This window comes from Aethina tumida, chromosome 4, assembly GCF_024364675.1.
Source record: "Aethina tumida isolate Nest 87 chromosome 4, icAetTumi1.1, whole genome shotgun sequence".
Classification (NCBI taxonomy): domain Eukaryota; kingdom Metazoa; phylum Arthropoda; class Insecta; order Coleoptera; family Nitidulidae; genus Aethina; species Aethina tumida.
In genome coordinates this window covers 25,096,601-25,117,459 of record NC_065438.1, presented here as the reverse complement: position 1 = coordinate 25,117,459, position 20,859 = coordinate 25,096,601, and the positions used below count along the sequence as shown (strand labels likewise).

At 26.6% G+C, this 20,859-nt stretch overlaps 2 protein-coding genes across 2 annotated transcripts; one reads left to right on the top strand and one right to left on the bottom strand.

Annotated features, from left to right (window-relative positions):
• The first annotated feature begins 255 nt into the window (after positions 1–255).
• LOC109601152 (sodium/potassium/calcium exchanger 4-like) lies at positions 256–18,585 on the top strand. The gene is made up of 10 exons (XM_020017378.2): positions 256–356; positions 4,802–5,272; positions 9,601–9,885; positions 9,942–10,129; positions 10,186–10,333; positions 10,408–10,599; positions 10,879–11,088; positions 11,142–11,243; positions 14,688–14,904; positions 18,253–18,585. The coding sequence occupies exons 2-10, from the start codon at positions 5,134–5,136 to the stop codon at positions 18,368–18,370; spliced, it is 1,599 nt and encodes a 532-aa protein (XP_019872937.1). The 5' UTR covers positions 256–356; positions 4,802–5,133; the 3' UTR covers positions 18,371–18,585.
• Positions 18,586–18,950: 365 nt separating this feature from the next.
• On the bottom strand, positions 18,951–19,784 carry LOC109601141 (uncharacterized). Its single transcript, XM_020017365.1, has one exon. It carries the CDS (start codon positions 19,782–19,784, stop codon positions 18,951–18,953), a length of 834 nt encoding a protein of 277 aa, XP_019872924.1.
• Positions 19,785–20,859: the final 1,075 nt, after the last annotated feature.

Here is a 20,859-nt window from a genome sequence, read left to right as displayed (position 1 = left end):
GTCTGATAATAATCTAATGTACATAATAAGTTTGACATTGTGTTGACAACTGATAGGTAGACTAAAATTGATTGGATTATAAAATATTCGTTACGGCTCTGAGATTTGTTTAAATAAAACCTTAACTTTTTGTACACAATTAAATTTCTTTGTCACTTCAAACAATGACAGCAGTAATTCCGTCATAATCCTGCTATTTATCTGCTTGGTGTTGAAATACATGCACACATACCTTATAAATATAATTATTTTGAAACGGTTTAATGAAGTTTAGTCCGTTGAAATAATATATTCATTAAAATGTAGTGTTGGTGTATTTTCAAAGTGTTGGTGGTTGTTAATTCATAATGTTATGTGTAAGATAAATATTTTGTGTACATATCAGTCGTAGTAGAATCAAAACAATTTTAAGAATGCTAAGACGAAGTTTATCAGCACGTGTCGTTTCATGAGAATTAGTAGTTTCTGCTCTATTAGTACTTGTTAATTTATTGTTTTATGTATAAGGTTTTTGTTTTGTTGCAATTTATAGATGTAGGAGTAAACAACATTTAAAGCTTAACCTAAATTTATTCAATTTTCTATTATATTTCTAATTTATTTTGAAATGCATGCTTATAAACTTATGAATGAAAACTAGTTGTGAATCGTTGAATAATTAATTTAACTACGGAGATATCTTGTGGTAGTGCACATTAATCATATGAAACGGAGTAATTTAGACAGGAATTAGCGAAACAATTCTAATTAATTAAATTTAACTAAAGTACGAATCTAACGTGATTTCGGTGTTATTTCAAAATGTGATTAAATCGGAAGAAAATTTACAAATCATTCGTTTACTCATTTTGGAACGGAAATAAGAGAAGGGTCATTTAAAAGGGTAAATATTACCAAACAGTGCTCAAATGTCTGGATTTCTTTCACAAAAGTCTGAATTGCTTTCGGCTCAATTACGACATTTGATATTGTAGTTATTTGAACTCACAAACTTAAGGGTTATAAAGGTAAATTGCACTTTAAGAGTTAAGAAAGAAATATGATGACTACAGTTTGTATGGTTTTTAATTGTGAAAAATTTTACGGTCTCTCATAATTCAATTTATAAAATTAATGTAAATATTTTCAAGTATATGCAAGGTTAGTTATATTATAATATGTAGCTCTGAAAGTACTATAGTACTCTTTGTTTTATGTATTTGTGTAGTTTTTTATAGCTAAATATGAATATTACTTTATTATTTAACAATTTTGATTATGTAACATATTGTTACTCAAAAACATATATGAACAAAAGTTTAATAATGGAGAAATTTAAATTACTCTTGTGAAGTTAAGTAATAGTTGGTTCTTTAAAAATCTTAGTATTTTTATTTTTGGTGTAATTTGTAGAATTAAAATTGACTAAAGTCATTTAAAAAGATTTTAAATTAATTAAATCAAATATTGAAAATTTTTCTTTACTCCTTGAAGTAGTAAAAATGTAAGTGAAAAATAATTATTAAAAATAAAACTTGCGTATACTTTGATGGTGCCGAAACTACTGCGTAAATGTAGTTAAGTTAAATTAATTTTGGAAGTTTAATTATGGTATTAACATATAAATTAGTTAAGATACAAATAAAATATATCAAAAAATATTTATTTATTATAAATATGTAAGAATATTTAATTAAAAGTGCCAAGTAAAAGTATTCTGGAGGAAGTATTGAGTTTCAATTCATTCATTTAAATAAAATTCTATATAAGATAGAGTTAAATAGTTAAATAAATTAGAACTTCATATTAATTGTGAATTTAATTTAATTTTTATATTCTTTAATATTCTTAGTTTCATATATAAAATATTTACTTAAAAACTAAGGTACATATTTATAAAGTAAACTATTTACATTGTTTATCTATATTTAAAATATTTAATTTTAAATAAAACATTATTTTGATAATCATTTTCATCTTTTTTATAATAAGAACAATGCATATTTTAAAATTGACCCTGGGTACGTATATGTAAAATAAATATTTATATACAGTTTTGGAGAACTACTCTATATTGCACAGTACCAAATATACTTACGCAGGTATAAAGTAGATAGGAAATATTTTTATTAAAAACTAAATTTGTTTAAAGCACTGAGAAAATCTAAATAGTTAAATAACTGATTATAATACAAAAAAAATCAGTTTAACTTTAGAATTAACATATAAACATTGAGATAAAATGCAGATTAAAATTTTTTTGTTTTGGACATATTTAAATATAAATTAATAAGTTATAATGTTTAATTATATTAACTTAAATAATATTTATAATATTATCATTATTATTATAGAATAATTCATAAATTTTTATTCATTTTCTTTCAGTTACCATATTTTTTTATTTAATTTATATTTTAATAATATTTGCCAATGGTTAAAAATTAATTTATAATGTACTACGTAAAAAATGAAAATGTGAGGATTATTATTTAAATTTTTACTTATGATATAAAAGACACACAATAAAAGTTTCAAAATAGGGAAAATTTAATTAAAATTAATCTCATAATAATAATTGTAATTCTCAATTTAATTTTATTTTTCGTTCTTACGTACACTTATTTACTTACTGGTAGTTTCACTCGAATAATATTTAAATAAAAATTAAGTAAGATACACACATTAAAGTGAATAGCGTTTATTCCGACTAAATCTTGAGAAAGACAACATGTTCGACAAAGACAGTCTCCAACTACGAGGCAAACTGGAGACAGGTCTCTCAAATTTACTCGGAGTAAACGCTTTACCATCCACATCTGATATTGAGATATATTTATCTATATTGACAGAATCTCAAAATTAATTAATTCCTATTAATATTAATACAAAATTTAAATTAATTAAATCATTAATTGAAGGTTTTACTTTAGATTTTTAAATAGAAGTAAAATTTATCTAAATGTGGAATGTTAAATAAATCATTTTTATGATGAGTATAATTCATTTATGATTATCTAAACATATTTGCACACAAACTACTGACAAAATCTAAATAAATGAATAATAAATAAAAAGCAGGTATTAATACTTAAACATTGTAATAATGTTTTATAGAAGGCAGATTAATTTTTTTTTGCTTGTTTCAGAAATGTGTAAGTATAAATTAAAGTTCAAATTTTCTATAAATTTATATAATTTATTAAAATATTAATTAACTTAAAATATTTTACATTTGTGTAGTTTTATATTTATATATATATATTTATTATTGAATATTTATACTTATGTATTTATATTATATATAAAGACGTAAAGGTTTAAGAAAAGAAAACTTTTGTTCTTGACCCCTGATTTTAAATTAAATTTATTGTGAATCTAATTAATAGAATTTTACTTATTTCGCCAGACCTTTATGTAAAATTTATTTAAATTAAGAATGTCAAATAAAACATGTATGTACAAAATTTTTAAAACATTTTTGCAGAAATACGCTTCTCAACTCTGCGCATTTCTAGACATATACGTATAAAGTGAATAGGAAAAAAAAATTATTAATAAATGTTAAATTTTTATATACTTTACTTGAGTGCAAACTATTGAAAAAATCTAAATAAGAAAAGCAAATTAATGGATAAATTAGTTTAAGAACACATTTTGATTATGTTAAGTATAAATTAATTAAGATGCAACTAAAAATTAATGCAAATACAAATTTACAGTCTATTTATTTACGATTTACCCAGACTAAGGAAAAAATATTTCAATTAATTAAATTAAAAGTTAGTTTAAAAGCCAAGTGAAATTTTCCCCAAGTAAGTAATGAACTCAGTAAAAAGTTTCATTCATTTAAAATTCTATATAAATTAGAAAATAATGTAATCACATATACGGGACTGCGTCGTGGAAGTTGGGTATTTTCATGTCAAGTCAAAGCAAGAAGAGAAGAATTAAGATTAGAAGGCTCAATTTTTTAGAAACGTTTCACAGTATTACGGTTTTAATTTCCTCAAAAGTAATTTAGTGAAATTATTATTATAATGAAACTTTTTTATTTTAAATAGACGCAAACTATAATTGAATGTGTCTTTCAAGTATCTTAAAATTTGTATATATATCATCGTCGTTGTAATCACTTATCTCAAAATTAATAATAATATTGTTGTATCATATTATATATCACCACAAATTATATATTTTTAGAAAGTTTGAATTTTTTTCGATGTGTTAAAGATATTGTTTGTATTTGAAATTATAAAGTTACGTATATTTCGATATTTTAGTGCGATAAATTAATTTTTGTGAGATAAATATTTCATTTTATATAAGAAAGTGTTTTTATAAAGATTTCATCGATGATAAAGAAAAAGTTAAATAATAAAATTATTACAAATTTTTGAAATCTTTCAATTATCAGTTTTTATTAATATTTCAGACACCCTCAGGGATATCATAATGCCGGTTACAATAATCAGTGTCTCAAAACAAATTGAGCTGACACCTACATTAATTTTTTACTGTAAACATCCATTATAAACTAAATCGAGACATTCACGAGACACGTATTTTAGAAAGAGATTTATAAAAGTAAATAATATAATAATAATTCAATACCGATTTTATGATGATTGATTAGATATAATCAAATAAAAATATAAACCCAGACTGGATTCATTACTTAAGTTACATTGTCATATTTTTCTATTTAATTATTATAAATATTGTATTTTTATAAAACAATTGACAAAGGTTAGGAATTAATTTAAACGTAATAGTTCACTTGATAAAATTTTAAAAACAAATTATGTATAATATGTTTCAGTGATTTATCCCCACCCATCCGAATCAACGAACACTCCACTCAAGATATCAATAAAGAGTGAATGTTGCCTCTTCGACAGACTGTAAATAATTTTCCACAACTGATAGGTGATGTTAAGTAATTTTTTAAATGATAAGGCACAAGGTCTATAAATTGAAACAAATCACTAGCGACCAGTTTACTTGATCGTCTTCGGTGTATCAGTGCAGCACTCGATAATCGAGACTTATCAATAGTCAGTGATCATACCGATACAACACTCGAATCACTAACAATCATTTTTAAGTGTTGTGTATATGCGTATTTGATATCCACCGTCGATTGCACGTAGTATGGCAATGTTACTGAGGACTAGAAAAAATAAAGTGGCCCTAGCGCTTAGGGTGGTATGCGTACTTACAGTGACTTTTATTTATTTAATTAACGGTCTCCTGCAAAAAGACGATGGGAGCCATGCGCATCATTATGGAGGTGAGTGCGAATTTTTCAACAACAAGTTTGACGTACATTTATTTATCTCTACATGTTCTATTACATGTGCGAGTGGGTACTTCAAACTTTATAAGGTTCAAAATGTTTATTTACTCTTTTACGTTATGGCAAACAAAAAATTAACAATATTTATTCAAAATAATTATATACATACTTTAAGTAATAGATTTTTATACAAATTATTAATATTTATGTAACTTGTAATTGCAAATATTTGTAATTATGATCAAAACAACATCAAATTTATTTTGCTGTGTTCGCTCTTTTTAAATGCACGAGTTGGGAACTTTGGAAGTTTACAACAACTAATTAAAGTTAAACAGAAGTCCGTGTCATTACCAAATAAAACTTGATACATATTTCTGATAAACTTCACAACTTTAGACTCCAGAGCAAACTCAGGTGAAATGTAAAATAGAAATTGTATTAAACTATTTTGAAATTAAAATAGAAGTAGGTTTTTGTGGTTAAGGCAATGCTTTGTCTATGAAAATATTTAGATGTGGTTTGTTTAATATATTTCTTTTTATTTAAATTTTTTAAAACTAGACTTTTACTAATTACACCATCTTAATTTCAGTGAATTTGTACTATCAGATATTTGCATCATATTAGGAGATTAGAATTAACAAACATTTTTTTAAAATACAATATTCATATTTAAATCTGAATCTATCAATTTTAGTTTAAACTAAAATTCAGATACAAAACATTTATTTATCATAGACATTACATTAACAGTAGGTACTTCAGATATTAACATAGGCAGTATTGTTTAAATTAATTAATTGTTTATATCTATTGAAATTAATTAAAGGATATTATTACTTGCTTAGTGATGATGAAATAATGCTATACTTTAAAACATAAAAGTAATTTGTTATAAAGTTAATTTTATCTATATAACATTTATATTAATTATAAAAAATTCTTGTCGTGTCTTGTCTTATAACCATTAAACAAGTATAATTGATTTATATGCATCCGCTCGATGATATACAACCGATTAAGTCAATAAAAATTAATTACATTCGCATTTCGCCGTGATAACAGTCGTTTATTGTTTAATCGTATTTATGAGATTTGTTAATTGCATAAACATTAACATGATAATTTACAACAATTTATGAACTGCATCGGACTATTTTAATTGGCCAGCACCGGTTTAATTCAATTTCAAAATGTTAATCCATTAAAACTTGCTAATTGAGAGGAGAATTAACGATTTTGCTTCATGAAACTTTAGTAAATCGAGGGTTTTTGTTACTTAAATATACTTTTATATTCGGATAAATACAATTAAATTGTGTAAAGATATGAAAATCCATCAGACAAAAGTATTAAACATAATTTTTATATCTTTCTAACGAGTGTATTTAAATAAAATCATATTTGTTATAGATAGATACTGATAAACTTAATTAAAGCAACAAGGTACTTTTATTTATTGATTTGATTGCAGAGATTACATATATTATAACAAAAGTATGATTATATACAGAGTGTTTGACGTTTTCCCTTTTTGATAAATATACAAGGTGTTTCTAAAATAGGAAATCAAAATTTGAGGCCAGTTAGAACACGTCTAATAATGAAGAAAATATAAATAAACCTTTTTGATTAATACAACCGATTTTGAGATATTTTGAGATTTTGAGTTATAATGTTTTATTTTCATTTTCTTCAAACATTCAAACTTAAATATCTCAAAAACTGTTAGGCTAATCAAAATTAATCAAGAGGACTTTTTTCTTTTAAAAAATATTCAGTTGCATAAAAAGAGGAGAAACCCCCAGATTCTGCGCTACTGTATCACTATGGATAAAGTTTATTAACATTGAATAGTAGGCATATGTTAAGACTATTCATACCAAAAATAAACACGATTGAACTAAAGTTTACGAAAATATAAGAAAAAAACAATTTTTTACATCTAAATTTAATGGGCTGCAGTTTCAGTAAAAAAATTATTTAGGCTTCCTTCATTGTTGGATGTGTTCTAACCTAATATTGATCTAATTTAACATTAACAATAAATTATTTTAACTACCACTGATGATGATTCTTCAAAAAAATTCAAGTTTGAAAAGAAAACCTATTTCACGAAAGATTTAATAATTTTTTTTAAATGAATATACAACCACCAAAGTACTTGTCATCACAAAGTTGTAACAACATTATTATTAAATAACTTTCAGTGATGATAACTATGTTTACAGTTATATATTTATCTCAAAAAATCTCACATTTGAAAAGGCCACCTTCTTTATCAATGACAGTGATTTTTGTAGTGAATGTACAACAATCAACATACTCCTCATCAATGACAGTTAATATAAATTAAGGTTACTTTTTAATTTGTCAATATAAACTGATAACTGTCAATGATGACAACCATGTTGACAATTGTACATTTGTAGATATCTTACATTTGAAAAAAGTCTACTTTACCAAAAATTTTTTTGAGATGGATGTACAGCTGTAAACATATTTGTCGTCAATGACAGTTAATATAATTTATGATTATTTTTAATTTGTCAGAAATAATTTCTAATACTACTATTAAATAACTGCCAATGACAACAAGTATGTTGAAAGTTATATATTTACATAAAAAGATCTCACATTTGAAAAGAAAACCTACTTTAGCAAAGACTTGATGTGATTTTTTTGTGATGAATGTACAACTGTCAATGATAATTAATATAATTAAAGGTTACTTATTAACAATACTTCTATTAAATAGCTGCCAGTGACAATAAGTTGAAAGTTATTTATTTACTTGAAAAAAGCTCACATTTCAAAAGACGGCTTACTTTGTAATAATGAGTTTTTTTGTAGTAAATGTACAAACTCATCGTACTTATCATAAATAACGGTTAATAATTTTGAAGTAGCTTTTTAATTTGTCAGTACAAAGTTCTAAAAATATTACCTACTATTCAATAATTCTCATTGATGACAAGTATGTTGATAATTGTACATTTCCGTCAAAATGTCATATTATCAAATGCGTAATGAGATTTTTGAGGAGAGTGTAGCTATCATTGTACTTATCAATGATTAAATAACTGTTTAATAACTCACTGTTGGTACGTATGTTGGTAATTTTCATTTATCTAAAAAATCGTATTTTGAAAGGAAAGCCTACTTTACCAAAGATGTATTGAGTTAATATATTTTGAGGTTACTTTTTAATTTGTCCTAGCAATATTATTATTATTAAATAACTCTCAATGATAACAATTATATATTTTTCTCAAAAAATCTCATATTTGAGAAGAAAACCTACTTTACCAAAGACGTAATAAGTTAATACATTTTGAGGTTGATTTTTTATTAGTTAAAACAAATTTGTAGCAATATTTCTATTAACAAACTGTCTATGATCAAAATTATGATGATAATTATATATTTACCATAAAAATTTCACATTTGAAATAAAAGTACTTTATGAAAGACGTAATTAATTAATTAATAAGTTAATCGTTTGCTAAAAATATATTCATTATTTATAAATAAATAAATCAGTGTTATCAAAAACATTGCCACAAAAGACATGTCATCAAGGAATTAAAAATAACACATTGTTCTCGGTAAACATGCAGTGGAATTTTACGGATTCTGTGTTAATATTGATCATGCCAATTGTAAATGTGGTAACTGATGTTAATTAATATTGGTATAAATAATAAGGTTTTAATATATATTATACATTTAACAAGTATGGTTACGTCGATATCCCGTCACAAAGATCTATTATTAATGAACGTATTTAATATAAATAGTGGTTTATGCATATTTCAAATAGTTAGAGTATTTCAATTTATTATATGTTAGGCTGTTTTTAATTAAAAGATTATGACTCAGAATTCTATATAATTTATCACAGTTAATTATTAATTTTGATTTATTATAACTTTAGAGGTTTATTTTTATGGAATCTTCCTTGTTCGCATAAACACATCAATCATAACGATTACTGACCCGGTCAGTTCAGTTTTGGCTAAAATAATTATAATATTAGTTGATAAAATATGCTCATTTACGCTGAATGTGAACGTTTATCAGTAATGAATATCAAAAACATGATGATGCAAAATGTTTCTTTTGGGTGAAAAATAATGTAAAAAGTAATGATCTAGCTAAAATTGTGTGTAAGTGTAAATGGTATGACCTCTAAAATAAATTATTTACCACCGTATATGTCATATTATCATAAATTTGATGTTAAATTTTGGAACTATAGTATTAAAATTCCTAATTAACCAATATTAATTTTTAACAAAATTTTCAATGTGTCTCAGAAACCCAATTTGGTGGCCGACATTTGCTGGCGATTACGGAACCAAACGACACAATCATAATTCACCAACGCAATGGCACCACCAAAACATCGAACGTAACCCATTTACCATTAACAAACTGCACGCCACCCGCCATCAACGAGTTCCCTTCTGATGGCTTCACAAGAGCTCAGCGTCAACAAGGATGGGTCGTCATACATGCTCTTATCGCCTGTTACCTTTTCATCTTATTAGCAATCGTCTGTGATGATTATTTTGTTCCTGCTATTAAAAACTTCTGCGATGGTAAGTTTGGAATTCACTTCATAGGGCAGAGCAGAAATTAATTAACTTTGTTGTAGCTCTTAACATGTCTGAAGACATTGCCGGTGCAACGTTTATGGCAACAGCCAGTTCTAGTCCTGAATTGTTTATTAATTGCGTTGGCACGTTTGTAACGCAAGGAGATCTTGGAGTTGGTACCATTGTAGGATCTGCAGTATTCAATATTTTAGCCGTACCTGCCTGTTGTGGCTTATTTGGAAACATGGTAAATATAATTCTAATAATAAATCTATTAAGTAAATAATTTTTGGTACTGAACAGGTTTTGGATTTGGAGTGGTGGCCAATAAGTAGAGACAGTTTCATGTATGGACTATCTGTGATATTATTAATAGTTTTCTTAAGAGATGGAAAGATATTTTTCAATGAGGCACTTACCTTGGTGGTGGTCTACATAGGTTATATTCTTTGTAAGTAAACATACCATCTAAAAATGAAATATGTGGTAAAATTACCTGTATTCTGTTGTTGAAAATTTTTGTAGTAATGTATTTTAACAAATCTCTCAGAAAAGGAGCGCACAGCTTGGTGGCAAAATTCCGCAGGCCCAAATATTACAAAGAAATCATTGATGAGAAACATCCTCTGCTGTTTAAGGATAAAAATGGAAATGCGAAGGGATTCGAGACAGACATTCTTGAAACTGAATTAACTCTTCAAGACTGTGAGGACTTGGGTGGGTGGACAACTACTTAATTTAATAAAAATGTTTTCCCTTATTCTTTCACAGATTTTGCATACAAAATATCTAATTAAAACTTCTTTTTAAATTTAGGAATTGGATTTAGTTACATTTAGCTTAGTGGGGAAGTTCTTTGAAACATGTACTTTCAAAACTTAATATTGAAACATTAATCAGATCTTACATTAAAGTTACCTTCCTTATTGATCCTTTATTATATACCTCTTAATAGGCAGACATGCGCATTTTATAATTGCATAATTTAAATTTTAGAGGAATCAACTAAAATTTGGGAATGGCCCAGCGAAGAATCAACTTCATCACAGATTTGGTGGGTGTTGACCTGGCCCATATCATTTATTTTATACACCGTCACCCCCGATTGCCGTAAACATCCCAGATTGAGTGCTTTCACTTTTATAATATGTATTTTCTGGATCGGCGGCACGTCTTACATGGTGGCTTGGCTCATCACTGTTGTGGGTAGGCTTCAAAATTTCAGTCAAGTGTGCTTTTGTTATTCTTGTTTATTTTAGGCGATACACTAGATATTCCTGATTCAGTGATGGGATTAACATTCTTGGCAGCTGGTACAAGTGTTCCTGAAGCTGTGTCAAGTGTGATAGTCACAAATCAAGGTAATTTTTGGTGCTTTACTCATCTAAACTAATAGGTTTCTGGCAATTTCAGTTCATGATTTTAATTTTATTACTGGAAGGGACAAGGCTGTTTACATAGTGTGTTTAAATTTCTAACAAAGTTTTCAAAGCTATACGCAACATATACTCGTATGTCAACTTTTAAATTAGTTCCTTCCGGTGTTTTGAACTGTTGGTAAATTCAGAGCGTCAGTAAATATGATTTGCATGTTTGACATCAGAGCTAAATTAATTCCTGTAGTGAAAAGTTGATAATAACCCACAAAATTATTTTTATAGTGTTGGAAATTGTCTACAATTAACGAATTTGAAATTTACTATTAACAACTAAAATAAAAGTTAGAATAGTATTACTGATTCAAGTAATTATCTCAGTCTTCATATGTTGCAAAACATACAGGTGAAATGCAAATTAAACAACATAAACTAGTGCATGTTTGCAGTAATTCCCATTCTCCCTACATCGTTATAATAGTTAGTTACGTAGAATAGGTCTTTCGAATCCTAATTTGTGTGTACATCTTCATAAGCAGTTATTATTGTTATTATATCATTTCTCATTCTTTTATTTATAATTAATATCTTGTGATTTATGAATAATAAATATTTTCTTGATCTGGGGGTATCAAACTGTTTCCTCTTCTGCTGACTTAGATTCTGATGATTTTTGGAATCTATGAGCCATATTCTTTACATACTTTCTTAACTTTTAAAATTCAGGTGGTCACAGCTATTATTGAGATTGATAAAGGCATTTTTGATTGATTAATTCTTATAATCATTACGCTCGTTATTGAATTTAACATATTTCACACATTTTTCTAACGAAATTATGTTTTATAATCAATTGAACTAACTGAATATAAGAAAGATACTAAATTAATGATTAGTTCAAAATATTTAAAATTTAACTTGAACAAATTGTTAGTACATAATCTTAAAAACTTAAACATCTGGAAAAATAATAAAACATTTAATTTAAATAAAATAAAATAGAATATTTAATTTGAAAACGTAATAAAATGTTTAATTGAAATTAAAATACTTTATTTAAATATATGTGATAAAAGTTATTGTTTTAGTTTTGAATATTTAAAAGTTCACAAGTTCACAGTTCACACAATGCTACAAAAAAAAAACATTTAAAATACAATATGAAAATGAACCTGAGAAATTATAAAAATGAGTTCTTTATTTAATTTAGTATCTTGATTGTTCAGTTCTTCAATATTATTTTAAATTATCCCAAATTTAAATTTAATGATATGACAGTCGTGTTCAAAATATAAAAAGTGGAGCATTTAAAAATATAAATTTAAAAATAATGAAATATTCAATCTAAATTAAAAAATAAAATGTTTAAATTTAAAAAAATATATATACTTAATTCAAAATTAAAAAATATATAGAATATTTAAAATAAAATTTCGAAACTAATAAAATATTTAATTAATTAAAAAAAATAATTAATTTAAAATTAAAAAAAAAAAAGATAAAATACATTGTTTAATTTAAATTTTAAAAATATACTTAATTTAAATGAATAAAAATATATAGTTAATTTAAATTAAAAAAAATAAATTTTTATTTCAAATTTAAAAAATATATACAATATTTAAAATAAAATATTTAATAAAAATTAAAAAAATTAAATATTTTATTAAAATTAAAAAATGAATAAATTATTTAATTTGAAATTAAAAAAATATTAAAATATTTAATTAAAAATAAAAAAATTAATGTACTTAAAATAATAAATAATAATTAAAAGTCCATTACACATTACACAACATCCATTAAAAAAATAAAAAAACAATATGAAATTGAACCTGAGAAATTAAAAAATAAGTTCTCTATTTAATTTGGTACCTTTCAAAGTGTTCAGTTACTTTAAAGAATCCCAAATTAAAATTTAATGATACGACAGTCGTGTCGAAAAAGCGGAGCATTTTTATAATAATCAATCATTTTTAATTTAAAGTGGTGTGGATATTCCATATTTAAATTAAATTAAAAAAATTGAATTAAAAAAGGGATAAAATATTTAATTTAAATTGTATTTTTCAATTACAAAAATTTAATTTAAAAAAAAAAATTATATAGAATATTTAAAATAAAATTTAAAAAATAAAATATTTAATTTAAATTAAATAATAAAATGTTTAATTTAAATTTAAAAAATAAAATATTTAATTTAAATTAAAAAAATTAAATATTTTAAAATTTAAAAAATGATAAAGTATTAAAATAAAATTAAAAAAAAAATAATTTAATAAATGTGTGATGTGTAATTGCTGTTTTCAGTTTTGAACATTCAAAATTCCAGTTCACAGTTTACACAATATTATATTAAGTCTCAAAAAATTGTAAACAACTGAAAAAAATATTTAATTTAAATAAACAAAATTAAATATTTAATGAAAATGAAAAAAAAAAACTAATTTAAATTAACACCAAATGTGATAAGAATTATTGTTTTTAATTTTGAATATTTAAACGCCAACAAGTTCACAGTTACAATTCACATTCCCATAAAAAATTATAATGCAATATGAAAACAAAGCTGCTATATTAACAAATTTTTTTCTTTATATAATTTGGTATTTGTTTAAAATTAAAAATTACATTTTCCAAAAAACTAACTGAATCAAAGAATAAAATGTGAAAAATGTTTAAAAATATTAAATACTGAATCTGAAGTATTAATTTTAACAATTAATGAAGGTGTTTAGTTTTAAAAACTAAACTTGTACATGTTTGTTATCACTAATAGTTGTGAATTGTGTACACATAATTCTCTATGATGTTCAGTAATATTTTTGACACTTTCTTCCAGTCAGGAAATGTAAAATAATGTAGATTAAAAATTAATATAATATGCAATTTTTTTATTTTATACATTTTTATTTATAAAATGCCACAATTTTAAAAATTGTGCTGCAATATAGTTTTAAATTAACCTCATAGTTCTGTTCAAAAAATAATCAAAATAGGTTGACCATTTTTGTAATAATCATTTTTAAATAAAGTGGCACAGATATTGAATTATATTAAATTTCAAAGAAAATTTAAATCAAAAATCAACTGGAACTCCTCCATCTTTAAAAATACCAAGAGGATGAGATAAGAACTACACTCAACAACAATTTATTTCCATTTTCGAATATTTAAATGCACATAAGTTAACACAATCCCTTCAGAAAAAAAAACACAATATGAAAACAAAGCCCCGAAATTTCGCCAGACACCTCATAGAATATTCATCGTCATAACTCACATCCCACGAAACTCGCCGACAAATTCCGCGTTCGGTTACGCCGCTTAACAAGTGGACCGGTGAAATCCCAAAAAAGCAATAATTCACCCTTAATGCTAATTTCATTCCGACTAATGACCGCCACCCCCCCTCAAATTTTTTTTCAGGTTTCGGTTCAATGGGCATAAGCAGCTCGATAGGCTCCAACACTTTTGATATACTGCTCTGCCTCGGTTTGCCGTGGCTGATAAAAACCGCCTTCTATCCCAAAGTCCCCGGACAGCACTGGATCAAAATCAACTCATCGGGATTAAATTACAGCGCGCTATCCTTGCTATCAACCCTCGTTCTACTGTATTTGAGTATCGCACTCAATAAGTTCAAGTGAGTATCTAGAATTCAAAGTTTACATAATAAGGAGATTTAAAAAGAGTAAAATTAATAAACATAAAACTGAGGTGCTAAAATTAATAAAGACAAAATAAATTATTAAAATATTAGGGGAACCGGAAAGTAATGTTTCTTGTCAGCTCATTGTGTATCTCGAAGGCTGCTGAAATCACTTTAAGGTTACTGTGACTTGTTCACTTCTGAACAATTCAATATTAAACTTTATTTCTGTTGTTTGGGGTGAAACGGCAAGAAGAGTATATCCGGCATTTTCCGGCTTTCGTCTTTCGCAAGGGTAGTAACGCAACAATTGCTTCCAAAAATATGAGATGTTTATCCAAGTGCATTAGTTGTTAGTAAATGTTAAAGATGGTTTTTCATGTCCAGTTTCGGTAATTTTGGTTTTTTCTCTGATTGGTATCGATCAGGAAGATCAAAGATATTAGACAATGACGTGCTAAGGACAGAACTGGAAGCAAGTCCATGTCAAACAATCGAAGAACTATAAGACACAAACAATATTTAGAGCAGATTGGAAAAATAAGCAGAGCAGATGTTTGGGACCCTTATAATCTGTCTGAAGAGAACAAAGACAACTGACCCAGCACTTACAGAACCAAACTGGCCGCTTAAGTTAGTGTTTTGGAGCATGAAAACTAGACAATTAAAGATTTGGAAAATATGTTATTTTCGGATGAGGCTAGAATTGTCCTACATTCAGTCGATCGCTGGATCTGTGTTTTAAGGGGTCATGAGGGATAAGCTAGGCTTAGTGCTGCCCGATCGGTCCCCAAATATAAAGGACGAAGTGTAATGTTTTCAGGTGATTATGATTAGTGAGAAGACTCCTTTGATTCCCAAGACAATCATTAACCGGTCAAAGGTATGTGGGTTTAGTGTTATATCCTGTAGTAAGACTAGCTTACGGGGATTATTTCCTATTTATGCAAGATGCTCCTCCACATACCAGCAAAGTTGGCAAAAATTGTTTGAAAATGGAAGGTGTGACCGAATTAGAATGACCTTCTTGTTCGCCGGGTTTTAATTTCAGTGAGCACTTACGTTAAAAGAATGAAGAACTGCTGCTACTGTAGGAGAAATTTGTTTAGATAAACAGCTTTATTTAAAAAAAATACTTTTTTAGAAAATTTGCTCACTAGATGGCAAAAGGTTTTCAACAACGACTATAATAGTAATAGTAATTATATTACTAATAAAAAATAAAGACTAAATTTAAAGAAATATACATTACTTTCCGGACCCTCTAATACAACATATTTGTTGAACATAACAATTGTAAATCATGTAAACTGAGTACTATATATACGGGTACCATTCTGTCAATAAACAATAAACAGATAATCCCTTCAAATTTCCATTTTGGTTCAAGTGTTCTCTAATCCCCAGCTATAAAACAATTAAAAAATTTTATTATTTTATTGTCGTATCATTCTGCTAGTGAGTGATTTTATTGTCAAAACATCATATATAATTTGATACACCAGTAACAATGTGTTACAAATATTTTAGTACATTTAACCCCAGTTTAATGAAAAATAAATGCTTTAAACCAACATTAAACAGATTAATTGTCAAAAAGTTTATAAAAAATCTGATGAGGATTAAGAGCTTTTACGAATTCATGAAGGATTATCCTTATTTGTAAATACTGACTCACGCATATTTGGAGTACGAGGCAAGGTTTAATTACTACGAATATGGAATTAGTGCATAGAGGAAATCAAGGATGAGCTTTCAAATAAAATTAATTACCTCTTTCTACTTGAATTGTGTTGATGAATTAAGTTTTTAGATGATATTGAAGAGGAATTTATTTCTGTTTCTACTTCAATTTTATGTCCATTCTTTCCAAACAATTACTTCAAGATTTACTCATATTTAATTACTACCAATATAGAATTAATGCGTACAGAAAATTAAGAATGAGTTTTCAAATAAAATTAATTACTCATATTTAAAACATTTAGAAACATTTCACTTTTACTACTACAAATATAAATGTTCTATAAAAATCCTTTCTGATTTGATTACGAATAGTTTTCTCATTAAAAAATGGTATTTAGGGAGAATTCTTATTTATTGGAAAATTTATTCTTTTCTTCTACATTCTATAATACTTTTGTTTCTGATAAGATTGTACGGTATTTAATTAAGAGAATTTTATATTTCTTTTATTCTTCTCTTTAATTAGTTAAAAATGTCGTTTTCATTTTTACTTATTTTAAGATATTTTTTCTGTATAAATAATATTTTAATATTTTAAATTAAATTTTTTCATATATTTTCAGATAAACTAAAAATTTTTATTTTTTTTGTAAAATTTTTCTTTTTTAATTAAGAAGAATTTCATTCATAGGCTTATTTTTTACTCTTATTTACCCTATAAATTTATAATATTTAAATTTAAAACATTAGATTTATAATATTTTTATTTAAAACATTAGATTTATAATATTTTTATTTTATTTGTTTTATTAAGATTGTTTCTATTTTATTTGAGGGAATTTTATATTTTCTAATTCATCTTTTAATTAACTACAAAAGTTATTATTTCTATAATTTCCAAGAATATATAAATTATATTTATTTCTTCTAATAAGATTATTCCTACTTTATTTAAAAGAATTTTAAATTAGATTCTTTCTATGATTACTTAATTTCTAATTTTTTTCTGATAAGATTATTCTTATTTTATTTAAGGGTAGATTATATATTTTTTTATTCGTTTTTAATGTTATTCATATTTTCAAATATAACTAAAAATATCTAATAAATTTCTAATATTTTCCTTATTTTTTAATTAACCACAATGTTGTTATTTTTTTCATTTTCCCATAATTTAGGATATTCTTTTATATATAAGTAATATTTCAATTAAATTAAATATTGCTTTTTCCGTATATTTTCATGGTATATTAAATTTTTAGAATTCCGCAGGACACGCACTTTCTGAAAACATTTATACACATTAAAATTTTTTGCCGGGCTCAATAAATTAAGTGGGAGGGAACTGAATATTTTTAAAATTAAAATGATGCAATGAAACAAGGGATTTACTCTTTTCTCTCCGTTTTAATCTAAAAAAGCTTAGATATCCGTTAGGCCTAAACCTTAATCTCGGTTATTTGTAGCCAGATATGTTCGGCAAACAGAAACCATAAGGCCCGAATGGCATCTGAATTTAATTTAAGAAACACCTTAATCTCCGCCAAAGCTACTTTCGGTCCAAAATGACTCTCGAACCACAAACGAAATATTAAACCCTATTAATTTGGGGGATGTTTGTTGAGATAAATTAACGAATTACCCTTTAATTTGCAGGTTGGACTGGAAGGTCGGATTGATATGTCTTTTGACGTATATTGGTTTCTTAACATTGGCATCGCTGATTGAGCTCAACGTATTTTTCCCAGTCAATCTCCCCACATGCGATCATTAATCTTTATTTATTAACATTTCACATTTTTATTGAATTCGCTACATCATGTTATTATAAAATTGTTATTTTGTATTATATACGACTGATTTAATACTGTAGGCTTTAAGGATAGATTATAAGATGCAAGATAAACTGTGTTTTATTTGCTTCGTTGTTAGTAAAGATCATCTACTCAATTTTTAAATTGAATTAATAAAATATTGTAGATTATGGAATGATGTTTTAATTTATTAAAGTTGTATGTTGTGTTAATGTTAATCAAATATTATAAATCATTTCACATCCTTTTATGTTTAATAAATTAATCATAAATTTAAAGGTAAGTACACCATTTTATTTGTGTTTTAATATTTTTAATGAACTTATCTAATCTGGTTCCAATACTAAATTATATTTATTTTACAAAAAAAATTAAGAGTAATATTTAACATTTAGTTTAACTATGATTATATATTAGTTATGCCAAGACGTAAAGGGGTAAAGCATCAAAAGCCTTGATGTCTTATGGTGTCCACTTAACAGGCGTCTTTCCTTTTTCGTTACCTTGCAGAAGTTGATTTAGAGATGTTTAACTTCGCCTTTAACAAGTGCCCGGTGCGTTTCTCGTGCTGTGGTAAGTGCACGGCTGCTTGCACTTTTTTGCATTCTCGGCGAACCTCCAATGATACCAACACACTCTGTCAGCATCTCTTGATCTACTGTGACTCCTTGTTAGTGAACGGGATCTCCCACGTCGGTCACCACGACTTCTCGATAGTTCACGCCTAATTTCTAGCTGGTTAATTTGTTGTGATGCCAATTTCTCTTCCATCCGGCTTAGTCTATTAAGGATGCAACTTATCATGTCTTCCGTTGCCTTCTCCGTTCTCGTATTCAAGGACTTGATGAATTCATATGCCAGGTCTCCGATTTCCGCCGCCTTAGACAGTGACACATCGGGATTCATGGTCACATACAGCCGAATACCAGAAGGCAAACGGCCCTCCCAAATCGTTCGCAGATACACTTCGGATACATCAGGGCCCGCCAGATCTTTCAGACGGAGTAGGAATATGGACGGTTTGTCGTCACCCATAGTTTCTGTTTTCAGAAGTTGTCGAATACGTTGCTCATGTGACAAAGTAAGGCGACTTACCACTCTCTCCTTCAAACGTGAATACGATTCACTGTTTATCGGTGGCTTTACAAGGTCCTTTGCCAATAGAGACGCGCTAACGCTTAGAGCGCTGAAAGTCTGTACAAAACGCTCTACAGGATCGTTTAGTTGAGCTGCACTAAATTTCATTTCTACAACGTCGAACCAAAATTTAGGTTCACTTTCCATAAATGGCGGTAAGGTGATGATTCGGGTCGTACCAACATTACTGGTGATTTCGTCGCTGTTAGTGGCACGTTGGTCCGCGTTTGCTAGCATATCTCTTTGAATTTTTACACGCAAACACAATAGATCACGTCGAGGTCACCAATTTGGTGTTCTTTTATAGCTCGAAGACCTGATTATCAAATCTGCTGCAGTAATAATGGGAGTACGTAATTCCGGCGTTTATATAGCAAAAATGCAACTGAGTTTCACTTAAATTTATTGATCACTGTGAGTTGATGGGCAAACTGGTTCAGATTGAGGAGCGTCCGTTATTGGACGTCTGTGATGACTGTCTGATGATTGAGAGATGATTGAAACTGATTGAGCGACAGAGACTGAAGGATTATTGATTGAGAGTGATCGACTAAGACTGATCGACCGACTAAAAGACCGAGTCCTGGTGCTCAGGCCAATTAAAGGGGGTCTAGGTACTCTTACACCTGACGAGCCTTCCCGCAATATAAACTTCAAAACATCATAAAAGGTACATCCAAATATTATGGAAATTCCCCTTAATGAGCTACAGTACACAGTAAAATATAATTTATGTACATCCAAGGAATTTCCGTGGGGCATGGGCCCTACATTATTAAATTTATTAAGTCGTCTGTATTTTTACTAAATAATTTTTTTACGACCACTGTATTTTTCTAAAAAATAAAATAACAAACAAATAAAGATAATATATAAGTTTCTATAAAACTAATATATTTTAAAATGATTTTAAATATTTTTCTTTTTTCATAAATATAATTAATTAAGATAAATCTCAGACAGAAAATGTCTTACATAAAAAAGCCATTGAAAAACTTTACATTCAAATAAAGTAATATTGTTAGAAAGTTTGTTATGCTAATTAAAAATTGACAATTGACTTTAAGACTAAGAAGCTCCACTTTGTAATTAAAATTTAGGGTTTAATTTTAATTTAACATGAAAGTTAGCAAAACACAATTGATTTTATTAAATTTATGCCTTTGTACAAATGTACGTTTGATGTGCTATTCTTGACAAAACACAATATAATAATAAAACTTTTATTGTTTGCCATGTACTTTTATTTTTTATTGTAGTATAAAGGGATAATAAAAGAAGGAAATTTCCTAATCTAATTACACGACACGTT